Genomic DNA, 13711 nt, shown 5'->3' on the forward strand with positions numbered 1-13711 from the left:
TTATATTTTATACCTCTCTTAGTTTTAAGAATGATTATAAAAATTATTGTGTGAGTAGAATTTTCTTTGGAGGTTTTGTATCTTAGATTCTCACCCCTTAAAAACTATGAAAGGTTTTTTTTTTTTTTCCCAGTAGATTTTGGAGCCTAATTTTGACAAGTCAAGGCCGGGAAAGATCAATGGCTTGTCAGCTTCCACACATTTGTATATCTATTCACTGTAGTTGATAAAAACGAGTATTGTTTTTTTATTTTATGACAACGAAAGAATATGGCCATGCTGGCCATTGGCTTGTATATTTTTTCAGGAAAGAAATACAATAAAATATGATTGGTTGCAACTGTTCAAACATTAATGGAGCTCATTAGTGTATAATATATACAGATGATACCGGTTTAAACCATTATAATTTATGACCTTTCGATCATTCTTATGGCAAATCAATTCAAATATGTGTGAATGAAAATGGTCAGTGTGAAAAGGATAAACTATACTGTAACGGGTTGAATGAAATGGAACCATGTGGCAAAACGAGAGTAGGCGGCAGCGATATAAAATTATATTACAAAACTACAAAAGAAATCCAATTGTAGGTTAAAACAAGGGAAAGGTCAATGTGAAATTGCACTGTTTCCTCATTTGTATATGCAACTAGAATAGGACGAAACCGATGGTTGAGGAAACCGTTTAAATACTCTTTATACTTGAGGTTTCCTGCTTATACTAATTACTAACCATGCATTGCTAGGGTGAATTGGACATTCAATCACTTTCAAGTGTGTGCCAAAGTACCATATTTCCCTTATTCTTTTGGGTCACTTTCTTCTTCCATTCTAGTTACAAACGCCTTGTTTCCCTTCTCCCAACCGCAGTACAAAGATATTTACATAATTTCCTGTGCCATCTGCCCCCACTGCCAAGCTCCCTCTCCTCTCCTTATTTTAGAAACTCATATTTCACACATTATAAAAAGGAGATTACTAACCAGTGTCTTAGGGACACCAGTTAAGAAATGGAAAATAATAATATTTTATTAAAAAATTGTACTTGTTGTTATGTTTTTTAATACATTCTAACATAATTCTTAATAAAAAAAATTTAAGTAGTTCTCTAATAAGACTAAATAAAACTAAAATAATAAGAAAAAGATAAGAGCGCCATCTAACAAAACAAGGCCCAGGCCCGTAAAAAAAAGAAAAAAGTAGTCTTGGATTAAAATAAAGAAATTAAAGATAATTGGGATTTTGTTGCATGAGTAATAATTTTAAGGTTATGTATTTGGCTTGAAAACAAGGAAACGTGTGTCCTGACTCGTTTTGTGACTTATCCTTTTCTTATGTTGATATCAACTCGCAAAAGGGATACAGTGTAATTGTGCTGTCGACAATCTTCTAAGGTGTTTATTGTGCATATATCCACCGTAACATCAGATAATGAAATGAAATGAAAGGGAAATTTTGACATAATTTAAAGGGATTTGGTTCAATTTCCCAGCATGTCAGTTGTAGTGTTATAGTCACCAATGGTTTCTTATGAGTGGCCGGTGATGGAGACTCTGGGAATTCTGTATGTAATTCAAAGAACAAAAACATTTCTAATCTTCACAATAATTAATTAATGATTAACTATAGAAGTACTAAATGAATTTTCTTTTTATATAATTTCAATTGGACAGTTGAGGCTACAAAATGGGGCGCAATTTATTAGAGATATTCGTCCACGAGGTTTTTCATTAGAGACAATTTAGAATTTAATCAATTGTGATCAAAATCTAACTACTACGACTCTATCCATAAATGTTACCAAATACTAAGAACAGAATATTAAAAGACTACAACGTAAGCCATAGAGTAAACCAACCCTCCATAGATTAATAGGGAAACTTCTCTTCTTCTATTTTTTTCCTTTATTTTTTGGATTGATTAGAGAGTAAAGATTTAATTTGTGGGACATTTTAATAAACAAAAGTACAAATAAGCTTAGGTAAGAGAATGGCCTTTTATTTGTTATTAATGCAAATTATTCTTGCATTTTTTTAAGTTTAATGAAATTTCATTCCAAGCTTCTTTTATTCTATAGAAGTAAAAAACTTATATAATAACACAACGCTATATATTCCTTTTTAATACACAATCCATCTTAAATTTTTTATATAATTGTATGAATCAAGCGAAGCTAAAGTGATTAAAAAATACATATTGGATTAATTTTTGCTAAAATATTAGTGGTGTAAATTTAATTTGATCTTTTAGTGTTATGTTTGCACATTTGGTGTATCTAGGCATCATTTCGTTGAACCATGATAACAAATTGTGGGAGAAACTTAACAAATTTTGACACCGTTAATAGATAATTAAATTGCTTAAATATGTTGATAAAGATTCAATTTTCGGTCCTATATATATGAAAAAACTTTGTTAAGAATGACAAAACTTGAGAAATTTTTTTAAATTCCTATAGAACCTACTTTTTTATAGTTTTTTTCTTTTTTTACTTATTATGTAATATTTTATTTATAATTGTCTAAGAAATTTCTAAAAAAGTTGTAAAGTCATAAATTAGTTTTCAAGTGTCGACTGAGATTACCAGTAATATATTGAAAATTTTGTGGGAAAATGAGAAAATTGAAACTCGTGTTTAGGTGTCATAGCATCAAAGCGACCTTCTGTTATCTAATGAATGATGAAGAAAACTTTGCACCATCAACTTCTTGATTCTGGAATTCCCCTCCTCATGAGATAATTAAAATTTTTCAAGAATTTAAAATTTTAAAAACTTTTAATTACATTATTTAAATTTAATTAATTTAAAATATTTTATTTGAATAAAATAATTGAATTTCCTTTATTTCAGATTTTTTTTAGATAAAGCAATTAAATTACTTACATTTAAAAAAATTATTCTATTAATCATAATTAAATGAAAATATAAATAGAATACACAATAAATGAAAAACTAATTTCACATCTTGACTCTTTTTTTAGAATTTAGAAATATTTAATTTTGGTATATTACAAATTTTCTCTAAAAATTCTTAAATTTAAAATTCATTATCCAACCAACAAATTTTAATTCATAAAATTGTAAATTATTTTAAAAATTAAATTATTCACTTAAAATGTTTTATTCAAATACACTCTTAACGTCGTACACTCTTGTAAACAATAATTATTTTTTAAATCCTATAAATTAATAGGAACCACACACGAGCTTGCTAATTTGGTTAGTTATTCGTAATAAATGTTTCCTCAACCTAAGCCACTTAAATTAAGAATATCTCGACGGTCAAATCATATTGAAAATAATCTCTATTTAAAAATTCAAGTGATGATAAACGCTAATAATAACTCCTTAACGAAAAAAGAAATTCATTAATGATGTTCAAGTAAAAAACATTGCCCCATTAAAATTGAAAATGTTAAATGTCCTGAAGTCTTGCTTTAGTTGGTTAAGGAATTGAGAGTACTTTTTGTGGGTTATTTGAGAAAAGTTGAGGCTAAAAACAAATAATCGTGTAAAAGCAATTTTCATGTGAAATAACACCATTTATACAAAATTTGTTATCATATATAGAAACTTCTGTTCCATGCCTGTTTACGGTCTTGAGTTGCTTAATTTAAGAATCAAGATCATAATTAAGGGACGTACTTTCATAATTTTAAGCCTAAGATCCTTTTCTTCTTTGGGTCCAAAACCTAAGGTCCTAAGTTAGCACCAGACGGTAGATAGGCTGTGCCCTTTTTTTTTTGGTTTCGTTGAGTCCACAAGATATTTAACTATAATTTAATTGGGCCAAGCCCACATTTTTTAAGGTCCCCAGGGCCTCCACCTTTGCCCGTTTGGTTTTCAAACTTTGTCAAGAACCCAAAACTAAACGAACCACTGCTTGACCCAAAAAATAAAAAAATTGCGCCCAACTGCAGCATCGTTATATTTGATTTGACCAGAAATTGGATTTGTTTTATTCTTTTTCTGAAAAATCAGCCCAGAGTTAACAAAAAGACAAACAAATATCCGTCCAGCAAAAATTTTATGTATGCTTTTTTTATATTTTAAATCAAACCCCATTTCTATAAGGTGGCGTTTTGTATTGAAAATACTTTACATTCCTCAGAAAGTGACATGAAATTTTTTTTAAAAATGATCTCATTTAATAGAAAAATAAAATATTTCTCAAATTTATAGAAATAGTTTTATGAATAAAATTAAAAACTATAATCACGCTTTCATGAATATGAACAAGTTCTCTTATAAAAATATTAAATTATTCTGTTGTGATAATAGTGCGTCTTTAATAACTAAAATGGAACGCAAACAAAAAACCAAAGCATGTATAAAAGTGAGTAGCAATAGGCCATAAAGTATTTTAATGGGAGGCTTCTAAAAATTATAGTGACTTTGTTGGTTGGGTTTGATGTGATGCGCGGTTGTTGGGGCTCTTTTCTTTGAATCACCAAAGGCCATTTCCAAGTTTGCGGGTATTTTAAGTGGATTTGAACTTGGTTACAGCATTGATCATGATCGGTTCAAGGATATATATATATATATATATATATATATATATATATATATATATATATATATATATATACATACTTTCACTCTTTTCTCTATCTGGGGTTCTTGCTTGAATTTTATACTATACTGTGTTCTTTTTGGTCCATCAAGTGTGAGCTCTCCTATGTAGAAATTCACTTGAGAAAGTGAGTACAAACCTGTCAAAGCAAGAGACAGGGCGGGGTGCTTTCAACTTTGTACCACTAGCCATTTTTTGTTTTAAAAGAAAAAAACAAAGAAGAAAGAGAATTTTCTAAAATTTGAAATAAAGAGCAAGTTTTCAAAATGAAAATAAAGTTTTTATCTTTTGTAGCTTTTCTTTTCTTTGTTTGAAAATTTTGCCTTTCACTAGTGATCATGATTAAATATGCAAGCTTCCTACTGTTGTTGCTCTTTTCCTTTTATTCCATGTAGATTTTGATGAAGGACAGGTTTAAACTTCCCTGCTGGAAATTTCTTAGAGGAAGCAATTGATCTTCTCTTTCTTGGCTGCAAGCTTTGGAAGGTAGTAGAGAGGGGCCCATAAACTGTACATAGAATTAAGAATGAACATTCACTTACACTTATTACTTAAAAGTGTAATTGCCAACCAACAACCATTGAAAATGTTGAAAATGGCATCGGAAAAAAATCCCTCTCCATCGAAGCAAGAAGGCTCGGTAGCCCCTTTTTCAACCGACATAAAAGTCTCAACCCTGCCATAGATTCCTTTTAAATCATATGGATGTTCACTCCTAACCTTTTAGTTTGACTCATTTCTCAATTCAGTCAAACAGTTAAAAAAATATTATTTTTTTTAAATACTTAACATAACATATGAGTATAATTTTTCCCATGATGTAAAATAGTGATTAAATTAAATTGCGAAGTTAATCTAATATTTATTATAAATATCATAAGATCGAATTAATCTTTAAAATATTTACAAGACATTTTTAAATTTATTTACTTATTCTTTGGTTCAAGTTACGCTTCTGAACGCAAACTCAACTACCTACGGTCCCCACCGCATAACCATAGGCCGCGGTTACACAGATATAGGGGCCACTGCCATATTTTTAATGGATTGGATGTTATTTTTACCATACTTTTATTATATTATTTATTTTTATCTCACGTTATATATAAATATATTGTAGAAATTACAATGTAAATTTATTTTAAGAACAGTGTTACTCTTGTGTAATTCACTTTTATCTCCACCTCTCTTTCCTATAATTTTAATATTCTTTGGACATGAAAGGTAAGCAAATCATCAATTAGAATCATACTAATAACATTGGAGTGGGTTCTCCAGCCAATTTGTGTGCTTTCAGTATTTCAACCGACAGGATCAGCAAATCTTGCAGAGTGCTCACTCACATCCATAAAAGGCAATGGTGAAAACTCCAACAAAAGAGAGAAGAAAAAAGCATATTATTTTTGGTTTGTGTTAAGAAATTTGATGCAATTAAATCCTTCCCCCTTTTATGTTTCATGCATTTGCCTTTAGCTATCTGACCAAATTCCATTTTTGGCAGTGATCTGGAGGGATGCGTCACTTGATGTTGCTCATGCTCCTCATTCAAGAAGATTTGATTTCGTTGTCATCGAGCCTGAACTTCCTTGTTAGGATAAATTATCTTTTACCTAATATTCTACTTTTTTATATATATTAGTTTGACTCCTTTAATTCACATAATAGTGTAAAAAATTAGGAACGATTTTTGTAATAAAAAATGGTATGCAGTATTATATAACAGGGTAAATTAACAGAAATTTAAGTAGGATAAAAAAATAATATTTACTGGAAATTTCTTAAACTTTTGAAAGTATTTATTTAATTTACTCTGACACACATGTTTTTCCTCTACGGGGAGTCACTGAAACGTGCTATCAACTTCGTGATTCGCAACACAAAAGAAGGTAAATATACATGACGATGATCTGCACTGGGGGAGCCTAGCTCTTTCATTTTCTGAATTTGATCCGTATATGTAGAAAATTAAAGAAACAAATGAATAAAATCATTCTTAATTCAATATCTTCGGTTTGTAGACTCAATGTCAGCGTGATGCACTCATCCATATAGCAAAAAGAATAATGCTTGTGAAATATTTCATTTTTCAGTATACGAGGAAAAAAAAGTGAGAAATAAAAAGAAACTTATATAGATAAAATAATATAAAAGGATAAAGAGCTATAAAAAATTAAAGGGAAAGGAGATGAAAATCTTATATAAATATAATTATTGGAACAAAAAGTAAGGTGATAATACACTACTAAAATAATTTTTTTACTTATTTTACTAATTTTACTAATTATTGTTGATATATACATTATTTTTCAGAGACTGGATTATTAATTTAAATATTATAAATTTATATTAATAATAATAATATTATATTAATAAATAATTTTATGTGCATAAAAATTTAATAACTTTGTTAACAATTTATTTTTTATTAAAAATTATAATAATTAGGCTAACTAAACGGTAGATTGTTAGTAAGAGAAATTATAATGGTGATCACTTTAGTTTTTATAAGTGATACTCATACTCAATTTTAATTCTTTTTTCTTTTTAATAATATAAAGGCTAAAGATGTGGCAGAAAAAAAGGTTAGATATTTAAAAAAGAGAAGTTGTAGTTGTTGTGTGTATATAATACAATTGTTTGAAGGATACTTTACTGTTAATAAAACAACTTGTGTTTTTCTTTTTCTTTTTACCCTTTTTCTGCAGGGAAAACTTGGATACTTCGGTGTCGTTTCATTCAACAACATTAAACTCACATCAATGTTAGTCTTGTCACCAATTATTAGACACCCCAAGATACAAATACATCCACCTGTGAACGAAAACCTTGTTTTGAATCAAGAATGCCAAAAGATTCCTCCATTGTGACCATAATTAATAGACCAGTCTATGAGCTTAATATTAAGCAAAGTTTCTCTCTTTCACTAATTTAAGACAGTCCTTCGTAGCATTTTATATTGTTGAAGTGAGAAAACTGGGTTCAAATTTTTATTTATATTTTTGCCCTTAATTAAATAAACATCCCATTTCTCGTGAAAGAAACGTGTAGGCATCCTTGTGTAGCAGCTCCAAGGTGAGAGAGAAACAAAACCCAATGAATTTCTTCACAATTGATGTAGAGACAAAACGGTCTACTCATATTTTAAACATATTAGTATTTTATATTTTAATCCAAATTAAAATATGAAATAAAATTATTAAATTTCTTTCATTTTTATTTTTATCAATTTAAATATTACATCATTTTATTCTTATTTCATCTCTATCTCACTCTACCATCCAAACGAAATGTTAACATTTTAAAAAATGTCAAGGCATTAAATATGCAGAACATCCGCAACTTTTAGTCCATCTAACTTTGCTTCGTACATCTTTAGTCACTTGTCAAAATTTTTATTCACATAGGAATATTAATTTAAAGGTTGTCTTATATAAAGACCAAATTGGAAATGAATGCCACTTAAATGAATTAAAATTTAAACAGGGAAATATTTATCTAGTTTTTTAAGAACACGCTGATGAGTATCTTTAAAATATTTTTTAATAAATAAAAAATAATAACACATTAAATTTTTTTTATAAGAAAATACTTTTTATTTCTTGTTTAATATTTTAAGAATGCTTGTTTTCATTCTTTTTCTTCTTATTTATTAATATTGTACACACACGTAAGGCGAGCAAGTTCACTGTTAAATACTTTAAAAAGAAAAAAGGGAACCAAAGGCCAAAGATGGTCAATGCACATAAAACACATCATTAACAAAGGAAGAATTCCATAGGAAGGTACACTAGAAAATGGTGGGGTAGTTGGAAGTTACACCAAACTTGGCTAAGTAATTGCCGCAAGTATTTCCTTCTCTAACTGCTATTATGACCTACTGTTGTATTCAACGTTCCACCTACACCATCTGTATTCATCGCACAATAATCAACCGAATCAACGAAACAATAATTTAACAAATATTTTACATCTTCGATGGCTTATATTTAGCAGGAAAGACAAACTGCCCTGAAGTCACGTACAATGAAGACTTTGATGCCAGCAACAATATTCATCATCACCAGCTTCCAGTTCATACTGTCGCTGCACGTACCTTCATTTTTATTTTTGTTCCGCATATTTTAAGTTAGTATAATCTAAAGGACGGATTCAGTGTTTCAAAATTTAATAATTGCTGAAACTCCAATACATATAGAATAGTTCATTGCAATTCTGATTGTTGAATTTGTACTTCATTTTGTTTTGTCTTTTACTATGAATTATACACATAAAACTCTGGCCAGGCAGCAAATCTGGCGAAAGAAGAACAGAGGCACAGGTTTATTGACCAATATTAGATTAGAAGAAAGTTACCACTGCTTTGGCTCTTTTTTTATTCCGGATTTCTTATGTTAAGGTATGGGTTTAAATTCCTCTTTCCTGGAAACTGTTTGCAGGCAAAGTCCTTGATCTTGTCTTGCTTGGCCATAAGCTTTTGAGTTTGTAGGGGTACCCATAAACTGTGCAGAGAAGAAACGAAAATTAGCCTCCCTAATAAAAGGAAAATTGCCGGCTCACAACCAGTGAACAAAGTTGAATACGGCAAAAAAAAAAAAAACAACTCATCGACTGATGCACGGGAACGATCAAGCATTCAGCAGGCTTTTTTAAACCGACATAAGGAACATGATCTATAGTCTTGGCTCAGGATTCTCTTCAAAATCTTAACAGATGTTTCACCCCTTTCTTATGTTCAAAGGAGGGCATATGATCTTAAGGGTAAATGACAAATAAATATGTTAAACACCAAACCCCACAAATAACCGTAGTTCGCAGTCCCCTGTGCTCCACAGAGTATGGGGCCACTAGTGCTATGTTCATCCTCATGGACGTGCGTTTCCTTTTATCCCCATCTCACTGTCCAGGAATTCTAAAATTGTTTAGACATGGGAGGGTGAGTCATTTATCAAAGAGAATAATAGTACCAAACGGGTAATTAGTTAAGTCCTCCAGCAATTTCTCTGCTTCTAGTATGAGACCTATGGGCCCAGGATCTGGTTTTCACCACGAATCTGGCACAACACGACTACCCACATCCATCATGGCACTGCCGGAAAATCCTACAAAAAACCGTATACAGTGGGGGCCGACATCATCTTTATGTCCCTTCAACTTCCAGGAGAGGCATGCCTTTCAGACAACACATTCTCAAACCAAGAAGCATTCTATATTATATCGAAGAGGCGAGACACGAATTTGTAGATTAAAAAACATCATGGTGCAAACCATGGAATTGATGAATAAAATTGTAGATTAATTTAAATGGCTTCTAAGGGAATCCAAGAAATTTATCCTACGAAAGAATGGTACACCTTACATGTTTGAGAATTCTGAAATCGGAAACGAGGCTTTACCCCTTTTAAGAAATTTCAGAATCGGAAGAACCTGTAACCTTGGCATATCTCTACTCTAAACGTACTAAGAAACTTCTCTCATATATGACTAACCACTTCTTTTCATTTGGTAGTTGGATCAAGAAATGTTTCTCATGCACGATGTTTCCAATTGTTTCTATTATAGAGCCTTGAAAATGCTCACTCGGCCTGTACATTGTTCAGAGCTGTTTCCACAACATATCGTAGTGCAACTGTTCCAAGAGTCCTGCGTTCTAAGCGGTGAAACCAAGCTGGTCTCAACTAACTCCTCATAGGACGTCAGTGTAAGAAACATCATCAGACGGCATCATATTTAGATCTGGTATCAAGAAAAAACTTTCCCCAGTTGACTCTATCCCGTTTGGCCTAGATTCTGATGCTTGTGATTGAGTGTCATCTTGAATGGCACGTGTGAGGGCCTCCGAAGATACTATTCTCTGGTGGGGTTGACCAGCGTATGTACAGTGCTGTTCGATAGACGTTGAACTTGGATTTCTATGAGATTTCGATCCGAAATCAAGCTGAAAATATATATATAAAAAAAAAGGAGCTAAGCAAGATACAAAACGGGCATTTTATCCAATAAATATTGGTGATTCACGCTACATACATATAATAATAATAATAAGAGCGAAAGACATTTGCATATACCTTCATTCTCTTCAAACTTTCATTCTTAGCTCTCTGTGCCTCAAAATTTGCATTAACAGTTGCTATCTCCTACAAAACAATAATGATATAAAGGATCGTGCATGCTCATTATAATATATGCGAATATATGCGAAAAACGAGAAGATACCTTTTTCAAATATATCCTTTCCTTTAGCAGGGAGCTTTCCTCTTCTTTTAATTCTGCAAAGGTCTAGAGGATGGCAGAAAGAATCATGATTAACACTCATTAATAGGCAAGAGAGGCCATTGCCAACAGCTTCTCCACCCGGAAATCATTAACCAAGATGAATACTTAAGATCTTCGTAAATTTTGAAGTAAAAAAAATAAAGGTGGCTATTAATCAAAACAAGAAAGTGTAGCTTTACCTTTTTTCTTCTGCACCTCTTGGTAGAGGCTGAGTTGCCAGTATATCCACTTGTAGCAGTAGCCTGAAAATTTTTTCCAGTCATCAATCAAGGATTAGCAAAATAGTGGCATGAAATGAAAATAAAATCGGTCATAAAATAGGTTTACATAGCGGAAGAAATGGGATCTGTGTTGACTTAAAAGAATACAAAAATACACAAAATTTGTAGCTAAAAATCGCAATGCAACATTTTATTTTATTTTATATTTTAAAAAAGTAAGAGTCAGACCGAGTGTGTCACATAACAAGTTATCAACCCAATGAAAGGGTACAAATATCACGAAGACAATGACGCTGGGATGGAGCTAAAATGATAAAGGGTAAGCTTGTATAGTATAAAAATATTAATAATAAGTAAATTATGAAAACCAAACACTCTATCCAACCCACGTCCCAATGGATCAGTGCAATGAGACGAGACACGTCTCAGGTCAATGACAACGATGTGGCCACACCCTCACCCACCCTCAGGCCCACGTATAGCCCATTGATAATACTTAGTGGTTAAACTAGCAAAGCAACTTGGGTATTATTAATGTTACAACCGCACAAAACTGGTCCGTAGAGGACAGCTCAGCTGGCTCAGCTGGCGTATTACTCACACTTGAAGCTACGGCTTTATAGGCACGTGATGATGATCTTGTCACGTGACTTGAATCACGTGAGCCAGCGTATCAGTTATAAAATTAATAATTGAATTGCAATATTTATTTGTTAAGCTCAGAAAAACAAAATAAGGCATTGAGCACAGCAGGCTGCACGCCCCCGAGTGGAGTGGGCCAAGGGCCGCAGATGCCGCGTGGTGCTTGTCTCTTCCCGCTTCGCACCCAACCGAATCCTAATGTTTAGGACTTCAATTTCCTATTTTAAGGCACCAACTTTAACTACCCCTCACCCCCCCCCCCTCTTTCACTATCGCCCCCGTGATACTGATACCCCATCCAACTCATAATGCTACTGTGCCGTGCTGTTTTCCTTCTATCACGTCTCAACACGAGAAACTCCCCTATCCACACCAATGCTTCTGTTGCCACAGCCATAACGATTTCTGATTTTAATTATAACTAATTCATTTTATTAAAAACATCTATTACGCGTAAGGTTAGAGAAGTGAATTCCCAACCCATGCCCAGTTGGAGCGAATCGGCGAACTCAGTGAGGCAGCGCGCCACTTAGGGCACTAACTTGAACGAAGCAAACCTTCCTGCACTGCACCACCTATCACCATCTGAACCAAAGGGACCCACAAGCCCAAGATTTAATACATTGACCAAAACACCCACGCTCCTCATCGCGATTTCTAACGACTTTTCCCTATGTTAATAATAAATACAAGAAGGATCCCTGATTCTAATTATAGCTGCCACAAAAATTGGCCCAAGAGGTCTAATTAGACATTTTCTTTTCTTTTTCACATTGTCAATAGAAAAAAGTGTGTCAGCAGAATCAATAGCCTAACTAAGAATGACAGACGGTACCCCCCAAAACGAAAACAGGCGAGGGCAAAACGCCGAGCTCTTTTTCCCAGTGCTGACCTCACGCCCCCACAAACATCCCAGGGCATTTCCGTCACCACAATTTCATAATAAAAACAAGTGAAGATCGAAGAAAAATAAAAACATTTAACCCAAAAAAATAGAAAAAGAAAAGAAACACACAAAACGGGATAATCCAGCCTCCATCCGTATGCACAAGAACTAAATAGCCAGTGACAGGAGGATAATTCGTTTTTTAAAAAAGAAAAAAGAAAAAAAGAAAAATAAAAGGAGAATTTGACAGATTTGCCCGTCAGCATCTGAGGTCAGCGAAAATCGAAAACGATGTGCGATTGGGAAACGAAAAACGGCACTGGCCTTTGGCCTGTGAGGTAAGAGATTAAGGGCAAAGTTGTCAAAACAAAAGGAAACGTCATTCCGAAGGCAAGAATGTTCCCTCACGCACACGAAGCCATCTCAACCGCCGGGAACAACCACTTTGCTCCAAAGGCGAAGAGAGTTACGTGCAGTTCCCAGGGGTATTTCGGTCAAATAAAAGGACTCAGACGCACACAACAGAGATCAGGAGAAGAGGGGGAGAGAGAGAGAGAAACGCACACAAATGGATACAGATAGCGGTAGAGAGAGAAAGAAAGGGAACCTTGGATCTGGCGGCGTGATGGTTACGGCTGGAGTCTTCGTAACCATCGGCGGTGGCGGAAGGAGAGGCGCCGTCGCTCCAGGAGAGAGGAGTGGTTGGGCTGCATCTGGTTGAAACGGCGGCGTCGCAGCGAGAGACGACGGCGGTTAGCCTCGATCTTGAGCGTGGCTGTTTGAGGCCCCAGGAGAGAGGCATAAGCTGAGGTTTAGACGAAACAGTGTGCTTGAGACGCAGCAGAAGGTCGACGACGACGGTGTCGTCCATCATGGCCATCCTCACCCACTCGTCGTTCATCGTCATCTCATTCCTCGCCCTTGGTGGATAACAGTTTGTCGAGAGTATCGGTGTGGTGTGTGCGTAAATGAGGGATAGAGAGAGAGAGAGAGAGGGGTGGCGGAGGTGTTGGAGGAAAAGATGAAGATAAGGGGAAGGATTGGTTTATATAGTAATAATAAAAGAGAGAGAGAGAGAGATTGTGTCGTGTGGCGGTGAGGAAGGAGGAAGGT

General features: G+C 33.6%; 1 protein-coding gene across 1 annotated transcript; it reads right to left on the reverse strand.

The window, feature by feature from the left end:
• Positions 1-9836: 9836 nt before the first annotated feature.
• Positions 9837-13711, reverse strand: LOC113865715. The gene is made up of 5 exons (XM_027500439.1): positions 13206-13711; positions 11029-11091; positions 10790-10852; positions 10642-10710; positions 9837-10511 (listed from the first exon to the last, which is right to left on the reverse strand). The coding sequence occupies exons 1-5, from the start codon at positions 13503-13505 to the stop codon at positions 10260-10262; spliced, it is 747 nt and encodes a 248-aa protein (XP_027356240.1). The 5' UTR covers positions 13506-13711; the 3' UTR covers positions 9837-10259.

The sequence above is a fragment of the Abrus precatorius genome, unplaced genomic scaffold (genome assembly GCF_003935025.1).
Source record: "Abrus precatorius isolate BTA unplaced genomic scaffold, Abrus_2018 Scaffold4, whole genome shotgun sequence".
Classification (NCBI taxonomy): domain Eukaryota; kingdom Viridiplantae; phylum Streptophyta; class Magnoliopsida; order Fabales; family Fabaceae; genus Abrus; species Abrus precatorius.